Genomic DNA, 24519 nt, shown 5'->3' with positions numbered 1-24519 from the left:
TTGTAATGATATGCTTCTTCTAAGTATGTTGTTATTAAATAATTTTTAAAATTAAAAAAAAATACCACCTGAATACTGTGCTTTCCCAAATTGAATCATGTACGTCTTCCTTCCCCTCCTACTGTTTCTTTATGAACTTCTCGCCATCTGTCCCATTCTTAATTTTTTTATTGAAATTGGGATGTTGATTTTGTTTACTTTTTGTTTAAAATTTGTTTAAAAGCAAAGTAGAAATTACCACAGAAAATACAATTTTTAGGCCAAAATTTATTGCTGTAAGTGAAGGTTAACTTAAATTTAATAAAAGTAAACAGAAGAGTAATTACATGGTAGATTTACTGCTTTCTGTTGGAGGTTATAAAACTGAAGCAAATCTTTCTTTGTAGAATTAAATATAATGTGAGCAAGTGTCCGGAAGATGGTAATTCACACTCCTACCAATTTAGGTCATTCCCCTTGCTTTACTCTGACAGTTTGAAAGAGAAGTGGAAGAAAATAATGCCTCATGAGAAGAGCAGTGATATTTAATTCCTGATCTTCATGCCACTAAAGGCCTTCTTAAAAATTATCGATATTTCAGTCCTTTTTTGGCAATCACTGGTCCAGAATGATTAAAAAAAAATACTGACATAAGAACTTTCATCTATCCTAGACCAAATTTCTAGGGTCCATGAGGGAGACCACAGAGCCAAGGCTTATTAATAAATGTGTTTGCAAGTTACCATTTATCAAAGACTAGGCTCTTTGCATCCTGATTTTTTATTTTGTTTTATTCCCCTCTGACTTTTGATCAGTTCTCTGAAAGATCCAGTGAGCAGTAAAAGGCCTTGACTAGTTGACTTCTATATAAAGCCTAATGAGTCCCATTATCTTATTACCATTCCCCACATGCTGGTGGAATTGGCTTTTTGCTTCCCCACTGTGGAATAACTAATGTTCGAAGGCTTCACGGGAACACCCTCAGTCCAGAACCCCCAGGCAGACTTGCACTTTTTAGTATGCAGGTATCTAAGTCCTGTAACATTCAGTCCTAAAGTAATTATTCATACCAGCTGGGGCAAGTGTTATACTAGGCACCAGGGATGTCAGGAAGGAGAGGTGGACACCTTCCAGCAACACAGAGAAGGGTACTTACAGACAGCTATTTTACCCCTAAAATTTAATTACTTGCTTAGCAACCCCATTATGTTGTTGCTATAGTATTTAGTAGAAAACGCTACCTTCCAGGGGCTTTTCTCAATGAGTATAATTTTCATGGCCTTTTCCTCTTGAATTTTTTCTTAGTGGCTTTAGCAATATTGAGGTTTGCAGCGGTTAGAAGGAGAACAAGAGCAGATATTTATCTTCAGGGAATCCAGACTGTAGCTTTTACCAAATACTCTAGGACTTTGAACATTAGTGCCTTCCCAGGCATGGAGCCAGTATTAACAGACCTTCCTTTCCTTCTTTCTTTGCAGTCAGCAGCAGTGAAGCTGTCAAAACCAGTAGCTCTGTGGACCCAGCAGGATGTCTGCAAGTGGTTGAAGAAACATTGTCCAAATCAGTATCAGATCTACAGTGACTCATTCAGACAACATGATATAACTGGTAAAGTATGCAGTATCTAAGACTCTTTCTTACTGCCTTTCCCGCCCCCCATCACTGTGGCCTTTTCAGTACCCACAAAGTGAAACAGCTGATGAAATTTCCTGGCATGGGTTTGCTCTAAAGCAAGCAATATACTCCAGACCCACATGAGCCACAATACTGAAAAAACATAAGTAGTTTAGTAGAGGAAACTAGATTTCGAGTATGCAGTATTAAAGTGTATTCAGGAGCAGGGCTGGGGAGATCCTGGAGAAAACAAAAGAGAAAACATTTTAAGTCCTCTTGATTATAGAATCAATATTGGGATTTTCTGAGGGAGGAGGGTTTCTACATAGGAAAATCTTGCCTTTTTTCTTTGCACATTAAACCAAGCTTATTAGTTTTACTGATAGGTAAGCTATCCATGCACATCCAATGATGTAGAAGAGTTAGGAGTACTAAGTCACTTTCCCTGCCATCCATCATCCAGTTCCTTGGGTACCACTCTCCTTTATTCCCACACAGTGGTGTTCTGGGTTTCTGAAGTGAAGTATAGCACTAGTTACTGTGCCTGAGATGAACACCTTTAAGTCGCAAAGTAAGATTCCATTTAGATCAACGATACTGAAGTGTTCCATACAGAGGGAAAAATTAGTACTTGGAAACAGAAAAACAGAAAAACGTATGCAATGCTAAGTGCTTTCTGCCACACCTCTCAGAAGGGTGGGATGGAGAAAATATGCTCAGCCTCATATCTACCCTCCATGTCAGCCTCTAGATTAAGGAGGGACATTTCCAGACCTCACCTGTGCTGAGATTCCACCTGCATGTGGACAGCTCCCTTTCCTCCCCCTCCTTCACAGCTATGTAGTGAAAGAGGGACTGAGAGTTCCACACTATGGGCTTCTGGGAGTGTTATTATTTATTATTTATTAAGGGTATGCAGATAAGTTTCATAATGGCTTATATGAGGTAGGTGAACAGAGCCCCTGAGAATGAAAGTCTTTCGTCCTGAAAGAGGAAGAGGTATCACATCCCAAAGTGCTCTGCTAAGTGACGTGAGGAAGGGAATGTGGGAATTCAGTCTGTGCTATAAAGTTGTAAACTGTTTTAGATGGCATTTTCAGTCTCTACAAAGTACCTGTGGTATTCCTAAACCATCACAGAGGTCTTGGGCTCTTGGGCAAAGTGCTCGCATTGTCAAATTATTCAAGTTTACTTCCTCATTTCCAGAGTAAAGATAGTATTAAGAGTCAGAGAGTTGTTGTGAAAGTAAATTAAATATTAATATATAAACCAGTAGGCTAACCATGTGTAGACCCCTCATACCTATAGCACTGTACTCTTATTTAAGTTAAGTCTTATCTGGATTTTTTTTTTAAAAAAATCCCTAACTTTATTCTAAGATCAGCTTGTTTCTAGCAGGTAAAGGAAGCAGGGGACTTAGAGAATAGAGAAAGTGATTTTGATTACCGCCTTTCTGGCATTCCTCTGTTGGAAGCCTCACAATGCTGCTGTTTACTTCTGTCTCTCTTAGAATGAATGTATAGCACCCAAAACATCCCAGTTCTCAAGTGTGCAGAAAACAGCTTCCAGGATTTGAACCAGTCTGCAGTAACTAGTCATATGGTGCCAGAAGCTGTGGGAATCGCCATAGCTTTGGAGACTACAATGTTAATTAGGGGAATGAGGTTCACAAAAAACAAAGATGGAGCTGAGATTGTAGCTCAGTTGGTAGAGTAACTGCCCAGCATACAGAAAGCCCTGGGTTTGATCCCCATCACCATATAAACTATGTGTGGTGTCATACACTTGCTATCTCTATTCTTAGGAGGCTGAAGCAAGAACATAAGATGTTCAAGATTATCCTCAACTATATAGTAAGTTAAAGGCCACCCTAGGTCTATATGAGACCCTGTCTCAAAAAAAAAGAAAAAAAAGTAATCATAGGACAAACCGCAGGAGCCTGTGCACAGGGGAATGACTTAGGGAGATAATGGGGAGCAATTGGCAAGGTAGACTGAAGCCCAGAAATGCAACATTGCCCTGTGGTCTTTATGAAGATTGGTCCGTGCACTTGCTTCTCTTGGACAATGAAGATGATTCTAATACCTACTTCATGGTGCTGCTAAGAAGAGAGACGTGTCACAGGAAACAGACAATAAATGTGAACTGATACAGTTTTCCTATGTTTTACCCAGATTTCTGTGAAAACAGACCACACACATAAACAGTGTTAATTCATCCAGTGGTTATTCTGAAAATTGGGAAAAGAAGACCTAAGGAGAAATGAGAATCTGGGCTAGTCAATTCCCTATGCTCATCTGCTAGGCTACAAACAAGATTATTCACATGTCTGCTGGGTGCCACTGTTCATTTATTTTTCTTAAAACAAGAAGATCCAGTTCTGTGCTCATTGAGTAAGTGTATTATATATTAAGTCTAACTGATAAACGCACCATGATTTAGAGGCAGACGGTCCAGTGGCACAGAAAAAGGGAGGGCTATGGAGTAATAAATGGGTTTCCTTAGTCCAAACCTACCTGCTCTCCTTCACCCCAACCTTTACAGCATAGTAGCTGTGTAATGTCACGCAAGCTAGTTCCTGTCAGTAAAAATGAGAGTAATGTTTATCTTAAAGGGTCCTTAAGAAGATTAAGTGGGATGATACATGTGAAGGGCCAAACTTAGTGCTGACACACAGCAGATATTCATCCATTGAGCAAGTATTTATGGAGCATCTACCACTTACTAGGTTTGAGGAATAAGTAAATAAGATAATCAGTGATCTGTATGGGGCACAATTCGTGCTTCTATAAAATACTGTGTATCATCGTCTATCACACCATTTTGTGTCTCTAATTCTGACTGCAGGGAGCTGTTTTACAACTCTGAGTTGTGGATAACTAATTGAGCAGTACACTAATTTTCCACTTTAATCTGTAGTTTTACTTACTGTGGCTTTAACTACTAATGATCAACTATGGTCTGAAAACATTTGTCTTTTTGAAGCAGGGTCTCTCTGTAGCCCCAGCTGGCCTGGAATTCACTATGTAGACCAGGCTGGCCTTGAACTCACAGAGATACACCTGTCTCTGCCTCCCAAGTGCTGGGACTACAGGCGTGCGCCACCACACCCGTCTGGAAAATTCTGTTTTTTTTAAGAGACCACATTCACTTTTTTATTACAGCATATTGTTAAAACTGTTCTGTTTTATTGATTACAGTTGCTCATCTCTTACTGTGCCTAATTTGTAAGTCAAATATCATCATAGGCATGCATATAGGAAAACACATATTGCATACAATGTTCAGTACTCTCTATATGGAAGACCTTAAAAGGTATACCTGTGGAAGTTTGGGGAGGGGTTTCTGTAGAACAAAGTTTTTTGTCTGTGTACATGCACATACGGCCCACAGAGGTTTCTTGACTTCCCAGCCACCTTGGAAAAAGTGATCTTGTCTTCACATTTGCCCTTTGAGTCTAGTCATCCAAAACTTTAATTGGCATGCTTGAATTATTTATTATTTATAGCATCCTCAATAATGAATCAAATGAAAATCCTAAACATGTTCATTTTTGGTATATACTTTTTCTTGAGGGATTTCTGTCCAAGTGTCTGTAGCCATGTCTTTCTTTCTTTCTTTCTTTCTTTCTTTCTTTCTTTCATCTTTCTTTCTTTTCTTTCATTTTTTTTTTTTTTGAGACAAGGTTTCAGTAAATAGCCCCAGCTGGTCTAGGACATGCTAGGTAAACCAGGCTGGCCTCAAAACTTAGAGCTGTTTTCCTAACTCTTCTTCTGAATGCTGAAATCAGAAGAGTTTATGATCATGCCCCACCTGATTTTAATCATTTTTGGAAAATCACTCTTAACCTTGGTTGTCTAAAATATTTTTATACTTATGATCTTATAAATAGCTCCATTCTATGGATATTTTCCTATGCCTCTGAAGGACATTAAATTCTGATCAGATTTTCCACTAGTTTGCTGTAAAATCTAAGAAAAGAAATACTTTAACTGCCATTCCAAAGCTTTTATAAATTTCTTATTAGAATTTCTGATCATTGTGTTGTGTTCAGAAAGCAACTGCTATTTTGTGGCAGATAGGTGTAATCAGATGAGAAGTTTCTTAGGTTCATTCCCTGCAGAAGTATTCTTAAAAAGAAGTAAGATGCTTAGAACACCAGAGAGACATTAGGATATACTGATTGAAGTCATCAGATTAGGCTTGAAGGAAATAAATTCACATATTTCTATCCTTGTGAGATTCTTTCCCTAGCTTCCTGAGGTCTGGCATGGAATGCTGATGAGGTGCTTCTGCTGGGACCAGATGTAAGCTCACAGGCAACTTCCAGATTCTCTTTGATGCACAGTTAAGAAACTTTTCAGGTTGGGGGAGATTTCAGCCCCTGGCTGTGCCTAGCACTCTTCCTAGTGTAGCTGCTAAGTCACCTCAACTTCTCTTGCTTCAAACCCAGTATCTGTGAAGGGCTCTTTCCCCTGGCAACTTTAAAGACTTATTTTCATGAATAAAGCAGAATAGAAAATCATTTTAAAAGCTACCTGAATACAAGTATAAAGGGATTGCGTGGGTCTACTTCATGAAACAACAGTGTGTGTCTTTTAGGTGTCTGCACGAATATCAATCTTTTTAATATCCTTTGCAAATGCTCCCTATCAGTTTTCTCTATTTCAATTTATTTATTTTTATTTTCTGTGTGTGAGTGTCTTGCCTACATGTGTTTAAGTGCATCTGTGTGATGCAATGCCCACAGGAACCAGAAGAGAACGTTGGATCCCCTGGAACTGGTGTTACAGATGGTTGGTAACCACCATGTATGTGCTAGGAACTGAATCTAGGTCCTCTGCAAGAGCAGTCAGTGCTCTTAACCTCTGAGTCATCTTTCCAGCCCGTTTTCCCTAAGTGGTCTCCAACATAATAGATGAATGCTTCTAGTCTTTTTCTTTCCTTTCTCTTTTCTTTTCTTTTTCAGGAGAGGGACTTCCACCAATGCCCATTTGTACCTTCTATATCTTTTCCCTTTCTTTGTTGTTTTTTTGGTCCTTCTAAGACAGGGTCTCCCTGTAGCCCCAGCTGGCCTGGAACTCACTATGTCGACCAGTCTGGCCTTGAACTCACAGAGATCCCCCACCTCTGCCTGAGCACTGGAATTAAAGGCATGCATCACCATGCCCGGCTCCATTTCCTTTTTTTAAAAGCATTCCACTGAGATACAGGACCCTGAAATTCGGAAGTTCTGCTTACACTGTGGAGTAAAGATAAATCGCTTTCACCCAAACCTCTGGAATGTGACTTGATGCATTCGCTAGCATTATTTTACTCCATGCTGAATTTTCTGAGCTTTTCCCACCTCTCTATTCTTCTGCAATTCTCTTCTCTTATGGTTAGAGATCGCCATAGAGACCAATGGGGTATGTAGTTAGCAGGTGTCTGATGAAGTGGGGTATTTACTCTATGTGATGCACTTATGAGAATACATTGGTAGAATCTAGTGTGACCAAATAATACATAGATGTATCTGCTACCACACCTCCTCAGCACATTTCCTCGTCTTGGCTGTACTTCCCTCTGAATGTTGGGGTCCATTTCTCTATCTTTTGTGACATTTCTCTTTGCTGTGAATTCTCTACTTCACGTGACTCCGTGAATTGCTTCATATCTACATACAAAAGTTCCTGACAGTAGGACATGAATTATTTATTAATATTCTAGTGACAGCATTTTTCATTTTAACCTTTTTTTGATAGAAAACTTAACTATTTATCTACTTATTACTTGATTCTTTTTTTCTTTTGGGATGGGGTCTCCATGTAGCCAGAGATGGCCTGTAATTTACAGTGTAGATCTGACTGGCCTTAATCTCACAGAGATCTGACTAAATGCTGGGATTAAAGACATGTGCCACTCCTCAGCTTATTACGTGACATTTTGAAGAAGATTTCTTGGTATTCTTTTATTATTATTATTTATTTTTATGTGTATGAATGTATTTCCTGCCTGTATGTACGTGCACACATGTCATGGAATGGCTGTGAAGGTCAGAAGAGAGAATCAGATCCCTGGAACTGGAGTTATGGATGGCTTTTAGCCCCCATATAGGTGCTGGGAATCAAACCTGGGTCCTCTGCAGGAGCAGCCAGTGCTCTTAACCATTAAGCAGTCTCTCCAGTCCATTTCTCAGGATTCCCAAACCTAGGGTGCTTAATTTAGGTTCCTTGATGTGGAGGTTAGGAGACTTCTCAATCGGAAAGGACATCCAATGCCATCAAAGTTTTATAAATTCAATTTTAAAAATCCCTTTCAGGGGATTGGAGAGGTTGCTCGGTGGTAAGGAACACTTGCTGCTCTTACAGAGAACTGGGGTTTGGTTCCTAGCACCCACATGATGACTCACAATCAACCTGTAACTCCAGCTCCAGGGTATTGAAGGTCCTCTTCTGGCCTTCATGGGCTCCCGCACGTACATGGTGCACACATTCTCATGCAAGCACACACATATACATAATTTTGAAATAAATAAATCTTTAAAAATCCCTTTCCATGAGAAATAAACCCAGAAATTAGGGGGAAAAAACATGAAAATATTGACTTTATTCCTTACAGAAGTTTTGGGTTTTTTTTTTTTTTTTATTGAATGCCAGATCTTTAGATAAATGAATATGCCAAGAACATTTTCTCTCAGTATCAAGCATCTCATCACTGGTGTTCAATTCATGACAAAAAACAGACTATATCAAGGCACAAGAGGAGACAATGTAGAACTGGGCTCAGCAGATGTCCTGAGGAGGGCAGGAGAGAGTCCAGGAGCCTTAGTCAGGGGAGTCTCTCTCCAGAGATCAGGCAGTGTGGCGTTGAGTATCCCTCTGATAATTCACCCAGGAAGCTTCTAGCCTCTCCTTTCCAACATCCCTGATGGATGGCCAGTCAGCCTTTGCCTGATATAAGTGCATTTCATAATTTTAAGCAGCAGGCTGTTCTTGTTTGCAACTTTGAATTTTTATGGTGGTGCTGATCATAGTGGTTATGGAGTTTGAATTTCTTCACTCCCTCCTCAAAGCTGCAGACCTGAAGGGTTCCCAAGTATCACACCTACTCTACTATTCTCAAACCTACCCCTTAGTCTGAATAATCCCAGTTTTCCTCCTGAATGGAGTTTAGATACCACCCACTGCCACAGAAAACCTTCCTTAGGTCTTGTTTACCTTCGATGTTCCATGTGTTCTCTCAGGATAAGCTCTGTGGATGGAACTATCACATTAAGTTGGTAGCTGAAAATTTTAAGTGTTACCAACTTCATGCTGAGGTTTAACTGAAACACACCTCTGGTCCTATTTAGGTTCTCAGGTTAGAACTTCTTGCTATAGAAAGCTATGGATGACTGTTTTCTTCCACAGAAGCACAGCCTGTCTCCCAATCTTTTCTTCATCTCAGTGGACTACTCAATGAATATCACAAAACCTTCCTTCTTTATCTTTATAGATGTTTTTCTAGTACTTTGAGAAAGTATATATAGGCTGTCTGATAAGATTCCTCTGAAGTTTTTACCCTCCACGTCATCTCTGTGCTCCTTGCTTCTCTACCTGCAATTGGCATACCCTTCTTCCTTCTTTAAACAATCTTTTCTGGCTCTGCATTAGCCAGACATCTTTTATGTTCTCTAGATACTGGTTTCCATAGTTTCATCAGCGTCTCATCATCAGTCTAGCTACACCAGCTTCTTCCCTTCTCTCTGATTACTCCTCCCAAGCAGTATATTTGTATTTATTTCACTTACTTGTTAAATCTTACTAGTTAATGCATTGACTTAAAATTTTCTGTAGCCTTTTCCATAAACCAGGTAGAACACTACCAAAAACTTCAGAACACATATTTATGACATTTATGCAACGCAATCTACTACCTGCCATACCACAGAAAGGTGAATTTTAAAAACCCAAGATTTTATAGTATGTACATTATCTGTTCAAAACAGAATTAAGTTGGAAGTCATTAAAAATATGTCCAAGTAATTTCCAATATTTAGAAACTTAACATATATTTAGGTAACTATAAAGGTAAGGAAGAAATCACAAGAGAAATTTTAGAGTATTTAGAATTTGATGATAATAGAAACATTTGTGTGGTGCAGATATTGCAGAACTTGGAGGGACATTACAGCATTAAATACCCATATTACAAAAGAAGAAAGATACTGTGTCAGTGAATTAAATTTTTATCATAAAAGCTAGGAGGCTAAAAACATACTAATCTGAGAATTAGTAGACAGGTGGAAAAAACACATCTAAGAGCTGAAACCAGTGAAGCAAAAAAGGGTAAAATTTACAGATATGAAGCTGGTTTTTTGAAAAGTTAACAAAATTAATAAATAAATACCTGTCTAGGCTGAACAAGAAAAAAGAGACAGACAATATCAAGAATGTAGTTTATCACTAAACCCTCTATACTTTAAAAGATATTATAATGTGATTATATAATTTTGCCATATGATTATCCTATGATATCATAAAGTATTACAGGAACTTTTATGCCAGTGTACTTAGTAGCTTATATAAAATGGGCAAATTCCTCAAAACTTATAACAAAACCAACTCAAGAGGGATGGAAATCATAAGTACCCATATATCTTTTAGTAAATTAAATTCATGTTTAGAACTTCCCATAAAGAAAAATCTAAGCCCATAAAGTTTTTCCAGTAGCTTCAATTAGGCAAGAAAGTGTACTAACCTTTTCCAGATTACTTCAGGAAGTAGAGGAGAAAGGAAATTCTTCCATTCTCAGAATAACTTTGATATCAAACAAGAAAAAGGTACAATAATGGTCCAGGATAGATCAATATATTTAATGAACATAGCCCTAAAAATTCTTGATAAATTGTGAGTTAAATCTGGCCTAAGGAAGAAAGCACACACACACATGCACACACTCACACACACACACACACACACACACACACACACACATACACACGTATACATGATGTAGTCCATGAGAGAGAGGGCTTTGAGGACATAGTCTGAGAATTTTGAGGTTAGTGAAGTAAGGGGCAGGAAGTCAACAGTAAAACACTGCTCCTGTGGAATGGACAGAAACTTTTCCTTTTTTTGTATTATTTGCATGTTTGTTTGTTGAACAAGGGTTTCACCGGCAACTCCGGTTGGCTTAGTATTTATGATCCTCTTGTGTGAACCTCCTAGTGCTGAGATTATAGCTGTATGTTAGCATGCCTAGCCAGATACACTATTAGGGCCGTAGTCCAGTGATACCAGCCCTCCTAAAGACTAGAATTTAACTAAAAACACCCTCCCCCAAAACCTAGTAATACTGTATACACTTAGAGTAGTACTTGTAGTAGCATCAAGTAAAAACTTAAAAATACTGATTTTTTTTTTCTGAGGAGAAGTATAGAAGTTTCAAAGTCAAGAGGGGGAAAAAGTCAACCTATTAGAGAAATTTGGGTGCAAAAACATCAAATGAAACTCACGTGTTGGCAAGAGTGGGGTAAACCCTTGCACTAAAGGTCTGCTTACTTCAGCTGCTGTTGCTAGGTACATGCCAAGGATTCACCAGAAAGACTGTAAAGCATGGCAAGAGGCAAGAAAAATTACTAAAGAGATAATACATTCATCAGAGCGAGATTTAACTATGATCCAGGGTGCGTTTGTCAGAAATGAAACTGAAAATAATTATAATTACTACATTAAAGGTTGCTGCTGAAGTATGCCATGTGCAAGAAGAGGTAGATAATGTAAGAGAAAATGGCATCTCTAAGGAACCAAGAGAAATTGCTGGACATCAAAACAAGCCTGATGGCCAGTGTAAAGAGGGTCTTCAGTAGGATCAGCACCATGATGGCTAGCATGAAGAGGGCCTTCAGTAGGATCAGCACCATGATGGCTAGCATGAAGAGGGCCTTCAATATGATCGTCAGACTAGCACAGTGAAGTAGAAGATACATATAGTGAAAATGCCCAAAAGTAAATGTAAAGAGGAAAATGAATGAAAACACCTAACAGAAAGTCTAGTAACTGAAGCAGTTCTAAAATGCATAAGATTACCAATAGTAGAATGTCCAGAAGAGTTAGCAGGACCAAAAGACTAGTCCAATATTAATGTTGGAGAACAGTTTACTATTAATGACATATATCAAACCACAAATCCAAAATGTTCAGAAGGCTCCAAGGAAAATAAATGCCAGAACAACTATACTTGGGCATATCGTGTGAAAACTACCCCTATTGTCAAAAAGAGACAAAGGTAAAATCTTTAATGAAGCCAGATTTTAAAGACAAACATCTTACTGATAGTGCAGAATAAATAAGAATTCAAGGAGACTTCTCATGAGGAATCTCTGAAACATTAATAGAACAGAATGAAATTTTTAAGAGATTGAAGCTAGAAATGCCAATTCTATATGTAGGAAAATTATCCTTCCAAAATGAAGGAGAAGAAAAAATTCTCCAAATACAAACCTCAGTCACAGAGGAACAGCAATATATCCTGCAGAAATGATAAAAGAAGTTGTTCAGATGAAAGGCAAATGAAGGAGGCAAAAAACTTGGGACAACACAAAGGAAAAATATCCAAAAAAGAAATACATGATGCCAAATTCCTTTATTTCCCTTAATAGCTGATCTAAACTGTAATTGTTTAAGTGATAGCACTAGTTTATTGAATTTTAGAGCACAGATAAGTGAGATTAACAGTAGCATCATAGTGATGGAGGGCGGAATGGGGAACACTCCTTTATAAGAAACCCGCACTTCCTGTGAAGTAGCTTAGTGCCCTTTAAAGATGGTCTTAAATTATTTAGAAGCACATTAACTCTAGGACAACCACTAAAAATTGTTTTAAGAGGAAATATAAATGATATCTTAATAGATGAAATTGTATCAAATGTAGAGAAAGCAGGAAAAGAGAAAATCAAGTCAATGATAAAAAATTGTAAAGATAGTAGATTTTTATCCAACTATATCAGTACTTAACTTTGACTAGCTTTAACATGCTACCTAAAAGATTCTGTTATATTGTGACTAAATATATCCTCTATATCCTGTATATATATTCATATATATATTCAATTAGGTAAAAGTAGTGTTGGAAAAACAACAGTGACAAGAAAGCATTCATAGCTACATCATGTGGAGATAGAGTAGCCCACAGAACAAGGAGGAGTGGAAAGGAGACTCAGGACTCTTATCCAGTGACACAATGATGAATGCTCTAAAAGAATATAAAACCCCGAAGATCCGAACACCTTACAACAGAGACTAGAATACATGAGGCAAATATTGACAGAATCCACAGGAAAAATAGATGAATGCGCCGTTGTGGTTGTAAACTTCACTATCACTTTCCTTCATTCATTCACAGAGCAAGGGGTATAGATGGCACAGACTTCATTATCAATCAACGTGACCTAATTGGTATTTATATAATACTTTATCCAAAAATGGAATATAATTTCTCTCAATAGACATGGAATAAAGTTGACAACATTGAACACTTATTCATGGTAAAGCTTCTCAAAAATTTAATAAATGAAAACTTCATGATAAAGAACATGCATGAAAAACCTGTAGCTGACGGTTAAGAAAACAGCTATATATTTTGCTTCTAGCACTCAGAGCAGAGCAGGGACATCTGCTCTCTCTTCCCTTCTGTTAAATATGTACTAAAGATCCAGGATGGGAATTAATGTAAGCAAAAGAATTTAAAAGGCAAAAGGATTATAATGAAAGAAGTAAAACTATTATTTCATTGATGACACCTTTGTTTATTTCATGAACCCTAAGAGATACAAGGAGATAAATAACCTAGGGAAATAATTCTATAAGAACTAATAATTTAATTTCATAAGTATACAGAAATAATATTAACATGTGAAAATAATAAAATACATACAAGAATAACCAAAGGACTGCAAAAATACTGCTACGGGAAATTGAAAATCTAAATAAATGGTAAGATATACCACATTTGTGCATTAAAAGACTCAGCCTTAAAATAATGTCTATTTTCCAAAGGATGATATATATCTCCACTGCAGTATCAAAATCCCAACAGGTTTTTTTTTAAAGAAATAAACACATTGATTTTAAAATATATGTGGAAATACAAAGAAGCTAGAGTACTGGAAACAATTTTTAAAAATAATTTTTAATGACTTGCTCACCTGACTTCAAGAGTTAACTAAGACAAGCTATATAGTACTGGAATAAAGCCTGACTTGTAGGTCAATACAACAGAATAGAAGTTCCAGAGATTTCTAGCCACCTGTAGGGCCAAGTGGACTTTGAAAAATGACACCAAAGAGAGAGCTGGAGAGATGGCTTTGTTGGTAAAGTGTTTGCTGGGGAAGCTTGAGAATCTAAGTTTGATCCCCAACACCCACATAAAAGCCAGGCATACTGGTGCAAGCCTGTAATCCCAGGACTGAGGAGACAGAGATAGGACAATCCCTGAAGCTTTCTGGCCAGCAAGTCCAGACAACTCAGTGAGCTCTGAGTTCAGTGAGAGACCCAGTCTCAAAAAATAGAAATGGAGAGTTACAGAGGAAAGTGCCTGATGTTGACCTCTGGCTTTCACATACATGCACATGTGTACACATATGGAAACATGTAGAGACACATACACACAGATGATACTGAACAATTCAGTAATAAAGACTGGTTTTATCAACATACAGCACTAGAAAAGCCATATAAATAAACCTTTATCCCTGTATCACATGCTATTACCAGACTTAATTTGAAATAAATCATCATACCTAAATATAAAACCTAAATCTAAAATTTCAAGAAGAACAGAAGAGAAAATCTTCACAACCTTTGGGATAGAAAAAATGCACTAGCAAGTCTCCAAAGCACAAGCTTGAAATGAAATTGATAAATTAATATTTAGCAAAGTTAAAACCATCTGTTCTTCTAACAATTCATCAAGGCAGTGAAAAGGCCAAATCACAGCCAAGAAGAAAGTATTTCTAAAAAAAAGAAAGAAAGAAAAGAAAAGAGTACTTAAAACGCAATTTATGTGACATGAAGCAAAAGAGTATTTGAAGGGAAGAAGTTGGTCAGCAAGAGGAGGCAGAGGATGGGAGAGGGCAGAAAAGGGCAAAGTATAATAACATATATGCTTGAAAATGCCATAGTGAAAGTCCAACACTTTGTATCTAACTTTAAAAATTAATTTTTAAAAATACCCCTCAAAAATTATTCATAAAATATGTAAGTAACATTTTATACTGACGAAGGCAGTATAAATTGGACAGTGATATTGTAGAAGGTTTTGAGGGCCAGATGAAGGAAACTTCTCTGGGGCATGGCAGGACCCAATTAGTGAGTAGAGAGATGAGCTCTGTGGATTGTTGGTAAGTATCATGTAAATATGCTGATCTCTCCTCCCTCCTCCCACACTAGAATTATGTTCATTGTTTTTCCTTCTTTTCTGGGTTTTCAGACCTCCTGTATGCCATAGTGAAAGTCCAACACTTTGTATCTAACTTTAAAAATTAATTTTTAAAAATACCCCTCAAAAATTATTCATAAAATATGTAAGTAACATTTTATACTGACGAAGGCAGTATAAATTGGACAGTGATATTGTAGAAGGTTTTGAGGGCCAGATGAAGGAAACTTCTCTGGGGCATGGCAGGACCCAATTAGTGAGTAGAGAGATGAGCTCTGTGGATTGTTGGTAAGTATCATGTAAATATGCTGATCTCTCCTCCCTCCCTCCTCCCACACTAGAATTATGTTCATTGTTTTTCCTTCTTTTCTGGGTTTTCAGACCTCCTGTGTCCACTTTTGCATTTCTATTGGAAAACATAAATTACATCCCATATCAGTCCCTGTCCATGGGGCCATCCTTCTGGTCATCCCTCCTCCTAACAGCTAGAGCCTTGCTTCCTGTGATTCTGCCTCATAAGTCTGTGAAAGCATCTATTTTCCTGGTTTTTAAACAGAACTTGAGCAGGTCACTTTCTCCTTACAGAGACTTAAAGCCTCCTGACTAAGCTTCCAGTTCATAAGCCTGGCCCTTCCTGGGGTCTGTTTTGTACCATTCCTCCTGTTCACCCTGTCCTGAAATCACAAGGGGTCATGCTCATTCTTATTTGTTTGTTTTCCTGACACAGGTTCTCACTGTGTAGGCCACCATGCTAACCTTGAACCTGCAAACGCCCTGCCTCAGGTTCCCGGGGTCTGGAATCATCCCTGTATACCATCACACCTGGTTCAGACCACCCTCTGACCCAATCTTTACTTCATGAACTGACCCAGATGATCCCTCCTCCTGCCCCTCTCTAGACCTCACCCAGCAGAGTTTTCTTTGTATTTTATGGAATGAGTGAAGGGCAGCTATTTCGGCTAATATTGTAACATTTACCACAAGATATTAAAGTTACATGATTACATGTTCCTTTCCATCTCACCAGCCCAGAACTGCTCCAGTGTCTGCTTTGCCTAGCAGTCTCGAACTGTGCTAACCTGGTACCTGCCATAAAATAGGCATTAATAGTGTTGATTGGATTAAATTGAGTTTGTTCGTCCTTTGATAGTCTTGGTACTGAACGCAAAGCCTTTCTTCGTTTCTGTTAAGGACACTTTGATTAGTCCTTCAATTTCCTCATTTACCTCCTTTCCACGAAGCTCATCCTACCTTCCTATGTGAAGCTTCTTATAATTACATTCTATTGATGTTTGAGTCTGTCTTCCTGTGTCATTCTTGGAGAAGTCCCATTTTTACTTTTTTAAAGGGCTCCTGTTTTGGCTCTGTGCTAAGCCGCAGAGTGCCATCTTTAAATGTGTTTCAAGAAGAGTGTGTGACAGACTCTGAATATTGCAGTTCTCCGAGCACTGTATTCCCTTCAGGCAGTGCTTTCCAGGACATTTTGGCAGACTGTGTCTAGAACTCTGTTCAGTTCAGGAGTGATTGTCACAGTGCTGTGAAAGCTCACTTAGTCTGTTGAAATTTTAGAGCCAGCTGCTGTTCCGTAGGGTGAAAATGAATGTCCTTTATCTGAAAAGCTTCTGCTTATAGCAAGAAGGAAAGGACATATAGTCTGTCACACCACACGGACATTAAACACTGATTTGCCTGTGTTTCACAAGTAACAAAGTACAGTACAAATGCAGCATATAATTTCAACCATCAAAATGTAAATTTGGATGCAACAGTGCCAAATGTTGGTTTCCAGATATTCATGGGAAATTTAGCTAACCCAAAACTGCCAGATGACATTGACAGATATTGTGTTAGAGATCACAACCTAGACAGGAGAAATAAGAGCAGGTGACTAATACATGATTGTTATAACCATATAAAGTTGCTAGTATTAGCAGATTTTTTCCCTCTTCATAAATACATATTTCTTATTTTTTTATTTTATTAGTTTTATTTTATGTGTATGCATATATTGCCTGCATGTAGATAAGTGCACCCATGTTCTGCAATGCCCACAGAGGAAAGAATAGACGGTTGGATCCCCTGAAACTGGAGTTACAGACAGTTGTTAGCTGCCATATGGGTGCTGGGATTAGAACCCGGGTCTTCTGCAAAAACAGTGTTCTTAACTGCTGAGCTATCTCTCTGGCCCCTTACAAATATGTATTTCTAAGACATAGCATCATATCTTCCAAGATAGCATTCTTCTCTTTTCCACTAAAAAAAAAAACCTTTATAATTGCACATCTGTGTAAGTCATCAAATACAAATATTTTCTTTGACTTCCTTAGAGTTCTTGTATGGACATTGTCTACTCTCTAGGTAAATTGTATATCTAGTCCTATTTATTTTTTCTGTTTAACACCTTCAACACCCTTCTCTGACCATAGCCATGTCTTGGATTATTCTGGACTTTTCACCTCAAACTCCAGCTCACACATATGGTACATGCAAAGCACAACACCTCAAGACCATTGATCTCATCTCCATGTCAATAGTCCTATGTTAGAAGAGTGACAATTTTCTTTCTACAGCATTTGTCCTCTGATCTTGATCACATTCCTTTACCTTTGCCACAGTTGTTACCAGACACGGGAATGAAACCAGCTCTATAGGTAAATGAACAGCAGAATAAATCCCTGTCGCTGTCTGCTGTAGATGCCACCTTTGGGGACACTGTAATTTCTTTGACTATTTTCTTTCTGTCTACCTCCCTCTTCCCCAAGGCTCCTCCAAAAGAGAAGCTTGCACAGCTTTTCTTAAGTTCATTAAATTTTCAGTGTCTTTCCCTAGCGGTTGTTCACAGCAGGTAACATAAGCCGTGCGGACATTAGAATTCCTTGCAGAGCAGAACAGATCGTGAGCAGTTTCAAAAGGTCACATGTTGCTCTGCGTCCTTCTTCATAAATCTTTCAGTGGATGCTGAGGCAAATCCAGTGGTGGGTGGGGGGGGAGATGCTGTAGTCATTCCAAAAGGATCTTAACCCCAATTCTTCCATTTTGTAATAAATTCATAGTGATGATATATCACTGTGATGAGCATATAGACAAAGAAGAGGGAACAAGATATTCTTATCTCTGCAAAATATGTACCAAGTCCCAGTCAGACTAGCCCAACTCCCAGAAAATGCAGACAGCCATGGAGTAAAAAATGAAATAACAGCTGTACTTCAAGTGTGCTGTGGAAGGTACAAGGAAGGCTGCTTAGGGCCCTCAACAACTTCCTGAGCATGGGTGGCTAACCGATCTCAGACTGTCCCTGGAATCTCCCAAGTTTAGTTACTTACAAGAAATTTCCCACCGAGATTTGTATCACACTTGAAATTCACAAAGTAGTTATTTCACATAGTATGTATCCCCAGGACCCTGTTAACAGAATATTGGTGTAAATGTCTTTTCAGATGAAGAGCCTAAAACTCAGCTGTGTTTAAGAAAAGAGGAGGGAGGAAGAGAAGACAGAAAGGGAAGAAAAGAAGTGGTGAAAAAATTTAAAATACCAGTTAAATTCATTATATGTATATGAAATTTTTAAAAAATTAAAATGTAAAATAAATAAATCCCAAAAGAGAGAAAAAATAAATTTGACCCAGACCTCAGCACCAGTAGATGGCAGCACTTAGCTCTGCTGACACATGAGGCTAATTTTTCTGTCTTTTGTTTTCTTTTGTTTTTATTTCCACTTAAGGAAAACTCTGCCATTTCTACTCTCATCATTTTGCCTTTGTTAATTAAACATTAACCACAGTCATTTGTCTATCATGCACTATTAATATGAATTTGCAGGATGGGGGAGATTTTTGATACCAAGGAGAGTATCTGAGAGACTCTCTGGAGATTCAGTAAATACTCCAAGATGATATATCATCTATTCTAGGCATCATCCTTCACATTTATTTAATATTAAAGTTATTATTCAACAAGAGAAATTGTTACCTTTACTTGAAAATAGAGAAGAAACAAAAATATAACCAACACCCTCTTGTGAGATAACTAGCAAAACACCAGAGACAGACTAGAAACGATGGGAAAGCAAGCTGTACTGAGATGGTCCTGTGTTGGGGTCTTCAAGGGACAGAAACATCTCCTAGTTGGAAAAAATACCTTTGCCCGTTCTTCTGTTTATTTAAGAAACTGATTTATTTTCTTTTTGGAAGTTTTTGCCCTGTGCATCCCTCCCTGTCATTGCTATACACATTTGGGTTGGATTTTCTTAGAAAGTACAATTTAAAAGGAAGGGTAGAAAGATTATTGAATCTATGAACAGATCACCGCTGCTTCTTGGAAGAAGTAACAGTAGAAATAGATATTGCTTAAGCCTTTAAGGGCAGAGTCATGCCAGATTCAGAAGATCATAAGGCCCATTTTGAAGCATCATAGTTTAAGATGATGATTGTTACAACTGTACCCTCATTGATTTGGGACATACTAATTCAGAAGGCACTAGTTAATTTACCTAGTGCCTAGAAAGAGTACAGAGTAGACACTAGAGACATAGAGATTAATAGTAGGCAGAAGGGATAAAGGAAAAGAATGAGCCAACCGGAAGTATTCATGGACTGTGCGCTTGCCAAGAATCCCAGGGCAGGTGTTCATCTGAAATGGCTCTCAGATTCCTCATCTGCAGAGTAATGCAGCTTGAGTAGAGAAACGTCTCAAGATACTTTAACAGTAAGATTCTAAATTGGGCATTTAGCAGTTGAATATTAAATAAATCATTGTTAATAATAGGTTATTATGCAAGACGGCACTGTGAATTGCACTACTCACACTAATTTATCTAATTTTCTTTCAGCATCCATTTCTGTCTTACAGAGTTAGACAATAATAACATTTCTTCCCATTGCAAATATTCAGCAGTTTGGACCTTTCATCTTTGGGGATCTTTTTTTTTTTTTCTCATTCTGGCCATTTGTTTACTTACTGAATATCTCATAGTTATCTCTATTGAAGTTTAATTATTTACTGATTAAATAATTTGTAATTTATTATAAATTGCTCATTTACAAATCATTCATTACCTACTAATTGTTCAATTATCTTTAAATTAGTGCTCATTAATTTACTCGATAAACATTTGCTGAGCTGTTACTAGAGGGCTGACTCTAGTAGAATGGAGACACATAGACTGGGGAAACAATGGGGTTCCTTCTGTAAGGACAAACTCTGTTCTGAGAAGCTGGTTGTCCCTTATGAACCCTTATGTTCAAAATGGTCTCATTACTAGCCCAATTCTATATAGCTCCATTTTTAAAAACCCGAAAAGTAATGCTCTCTTTCTCCCCAAATCATTGGCCATTTCTGAAAGCTCTTCCAAATCTGGAAAGCTTTGCAAAAGTGAAATGTAAACAAGTCATCAAAATCAAATTTTTATCTTGTATAATCACAAATAGCATATATTTATGACTTTGAAAATACTAATTATGTTAAGTATTTGAGGGTATAAAAGGTTAGAAGTTGATGGAGATAGTGGGTGGGGGACAAGCTTGGTAAAGTTAAATAGGATTATGTGGGGTTAGGAGTTTTACTGCCTCCATTGTACTGCTTACCCTGGGTAGCACAAGTCAGGCTAGTAAGCACTGATGAGTGAGCGGTATGCCAGGAGGTGGCTTGATTTTTCACTGAAAACAATCTCTACAGTCTGGAATTTTGGCAGCTGTAACATTTAGTTCAACAGGCTCTATGTTATTTTAGATGACACCAAGTCTTTGTGATTAGATTCTGCTCAAGTCTAAAGGTTTTCTTGAATCCAGCTGACTCCCAAAGGCCTGTTAGAGACAAGTGAGTAAAACTGCAATGTCATTAATTATCCTTTGCCAGAATTTGAGTTATGTGCCCTGATTGCATGGGGGAACAGGTAATACCTTCTGGTCAAAATTCTTGCCCTGGTTTCATTAATTTAATGATAATAATTACTATAGTTCATCATCAAGAAGCTAATCATTTCTTTTAATATTCTCTCCCTTTTTCCTTATATCTCACATTTAATCCTGTGATTAGGATGGGTGGTACACATTGCAAACTGCCTCTTTGATTCCACTTCAGTGGAACTATTGAATTAATAGAACCAAGCTTCCCTAGTCCGGTAGAAAGAAAACCTTGTTTCTTTTTTCTAACACTAATGACTGATGTCTGTTTTTTCTTGAGATGTGGGAAATGTCTCCAAAACCCTGGAAAGAACACTTCAACTTTAACAGAGGGGCCATTTGAGTTATCTGGGGCCTCGGGCTCTATCAGTCAGAGGAAGCTCTCTCCAGTCTAGCAAGGAATAGGCAGATTCCAACGCGTGAGCTGAAACTTCGGCATGTGGAATGTGCCCCGAGAGCTACTTATTTGACATATGTGGGCAGATTGGACAGCTCATCCTTAAAACATACTTAGGAAAGGAGCCTGTTTATCCTAGAATGGGTTACTGAGGGCCGTAGGCTAGAAGGAAGTCTAATTCTTTCAAACCCTCATTAGGAGTCAGCTCTCTGGTATGCTTGTCTTAAACAAAAAGCAGGAGCTACAAATTCTCATTTAGTCAACTAAAATTTTTTCCAATTAATTACAACCTTTTGTCAAGAACTGTCTTTTTTTTCCTTCATGTTATTTTCATGCTATAAAGCAACTAATTATTTCTAACACACACACACACACACACACACTTCTTTACCTTTTAAAGAAGTTTCTCCTGGAATTGTCTGAACTGGAGATGAGTCTTGACTGACAGTGGGCAGGCCCAGCAGTGTGGTTCATTATGTCTGTCTTCAATTCTTGTTTGAGTGCCAGATAAATAATAAAAGATCTTGGATTTCTTAAAGTACCTTTGTGAAATGGTCCTTGACAGGAATGTTTGTGAAGGATTTTTTCCCCCTTTGTCCTGTACAAGTATCAGTCTTCCTTTGAAGTACCAGAGCTGGTGAGGAGCCTTGCAGTTGCCTTGAGTTCCTCAAGGGGGAGCATTCACACCAACTAACAGCAGGAGAGCTGCCTTGGTTTAGTTAGCTTCCTGTCACTATAATGAAATACCTGGTGACGATTAACATATACAGAGAAAAGGCTTCCTTGGGCTCATAATTTTAGAAGATTCCAGTGTAGTATCAGGCACGCCCATTGCTATGGGTCTCAGTGGGGATGGCAGATGGCAGTGGCAGGGAGCTCTGGGCAGGGAAAGCTGCTCAACTTGTGCCCAAGAAGCAAAAGATGGCAGGAGGCTGGGGCCTCACAGTCCTTTCTAGGAGGACACGGCCAGTCTTCTAAGGGCCTTCCAATGGCCCCACCTTTTAAAATTTCTACCATCTCCTAATAGCACCACGCTGGGGACCAACCCTTTAACACAAGGGACTTTGGGACACATACTGCCTCCCAAATTATAGCAAGGCATGAATTTGGCTTCCGTGGTTACCTGCTTAATTTCTGTTTAGACCTGAAAGAATTCTCCTTTAATATATAGGCTTTACTCTTTTCAGTTCTTTCTTTAAAAAAAAATTGTTCACCGGGCATGGTGGCACACGCCTCTAATCCCAGCACTCAGAAGGCAGAGGCAGGCAGATTTCTGTGAGTTCAAGGCCAGCCTGGTCTACATAGTGAGTTCCAGGACAGCTGGGGCTACAGGGAGACCCTGTCTCAAAAAGACCAAAAAAAAAAAAAAATTGTTCATGGGGGCTGAAGAGGTGGCTCAGTGAATAAGAGCACTGTCTGCTCTTGCAGAGGACCCAGGTTCACTTCCCAGCACTCGCATGGCAGCTAACAGCTGTTCATAACTCCAGTTCCAGAGGATCTGATGCCCTCTTCTGACCTCCATGGGAATTGTGCAGCATAAGTGCAGTTACACACATGCAGGCAATATACTCATACATGTAAAATAAAAAAAAATAATTTTTATAGCCACTTTTGGAAAGAGATATAACTTTGCTCTGGAAACTGTTATTGAGTATGTTAAAACTGTAATGATATGCTTCTTTAAAAAAATTTAAAAATATATTTAAAAAATAAATAAATCAAAGAAAAAAAATTTTTAAAATATGTTCATACTTAGATATGAATTAATCAGCTTTAGTATTAGGTGTCTCTCTATGCAGGAGGTGTGGTCTGCCTTGTCTGTGTCCCTACAACCCCACAGAGCTATGACAGCAGGGTCTTAGACGTGTAAATATTAATTAGGACTTACTTTGTGGGTAGAGCTAGTCAAAACTACCTGCCATCTTATGGCACTACAAAAGTGTGCTAGGAGTATGGCTAATATGAAGGGGATTGTTCTCATCCTATAAAGGATCTCAGGAGATCTTCCTCACTCCACTCCCAAACTGTCCTTCAACTTACATCTCTTTCAGTGGCAGAATATGTGTTCAGCCTCACTTTAAGTTTCCACATGGGATGACTGTCCTATTCAAAGACAATTTTTTCTAAAGTAAGATGAAAGGTCAATTACTAAATGTGCGTGCCTTGCCCTGTTTATGAAGCTGAAATAGAACAAAATGTTCTTTGAAAAAAAATGCTGAAAAGCTATTTCCTATTTCTCTATGTAAAAATTAGAAGTTGTGGTACATTGTTGCTAAAATGGAACTTTTTTTGAGACAGAGGCTCATGTATTGCATGAACCAAAAATAGCCTTGATCCTCCTGTTTCTGCCCTCTCAATGGTGGGATTACAGGTGTATGCCACTACCCTTGATCTTATGCTAAAATAGAACCCAGGGCTTTGTGCATACTAGGTAAGCACTTTACCAACTGTGCTACAGTTCCAGTCCATAAAGGTAATTTTTGGCAGGTGATCATTCTGCTTTAGCCTCCCCATTGTCCTCAGATGTAATCTCCTAAAGGAAAAAGTTGAAAGAAAAAATTCATAGTAATATTTCTCTTTTTATTTCTTGCAAGTATAGCTCCCTTCCATGAGAAATGCAGTCTTTTAAAGGAAAATGATTCTTGTGTTCTGACTCTAAATACAATGAGAGGATTGCTATGGAGTATAAGTATTTGCAAATTCTTTATATAAAGTGTGTTTTCACCAAGCACCTGGTAAGTGTTGCACAGTTTATTAATGACTTGCAAAACCTCCAAGTTGGGAAATAGAGCTATCCCGTGATGATCAGTCATTTGGCAGATAGTCAAGCCTGACAGCAATTATTTAATACCTTTTTATCCAAAAAGACTCCAACTCACTGCAAACATCTGAGATTTCAGCAGATTTCCTTTCTACCCCTGACCCTGCACCAAAATTGCTCAATTATGTTCCATAAGGGGTTTTCTTATTCTTTCTAATTTAAAGTAATAGAAAAATTATACTAAGCAATGTTATGTGTATCCTGTCTACAAGATACTTTGAGAATCTATGGTTTGTTCCATGTCCACTTCCAGTATGTGCAGAACCCTTACTATGTATATGAAACAGCCCTGGGTGCGGTCAGGCCTGGGATGGGAAGTGTGACTTTGTGTGACACACAGTACCAAATCTCAGAGATCTTCAACATGGAGACAGAGATATGAAACACAAAAGGAAGTTAAATAGCTA

General features: G+C 38.2%; 1 protein-coding gene across 2 annotated transcripts in view; it reads left to right on the top strand.

The window, feature by feature from the left end:
• The window catches only part of Samd12 (sterile alpha motif domain containing 12), a 434786-nt gene that overhangs the window by 171520 nt on the left and 238747 nt on the right, over positions 1-24519 (top strand). For both annotated transcript variants that reach the window (XM_029565861.1, XM_029565862.1), the window contains one exon: positions 1458-1587. In XM_029565861.1, coding sequence (XP_029421721.1) covers positions 1458-1587 — 130 coding nt within the window. The remainder of the gene's footprint in view (positions 1-1457; positions 1588-24519) is intronic.

This window comes from Nannospalax galili, unplaced genomic scaffold (assembly GCF_000622305.1).
Source record: "Nannospalax galili isolate Female #2095 unplaced genomic scaffold, S.galili_v1.0 scaffold17, whole genome shotgun sequence".
Taxonomy (NCBI): Eukaryota; Metazoa; Chordata; class Mammalia; order Rodentia; family Spalacidae; genus Nannospalax; species Nannospalax galili.
This window is presented reverse-complemented; position numbering and strand designations above follow the sequence as displayed.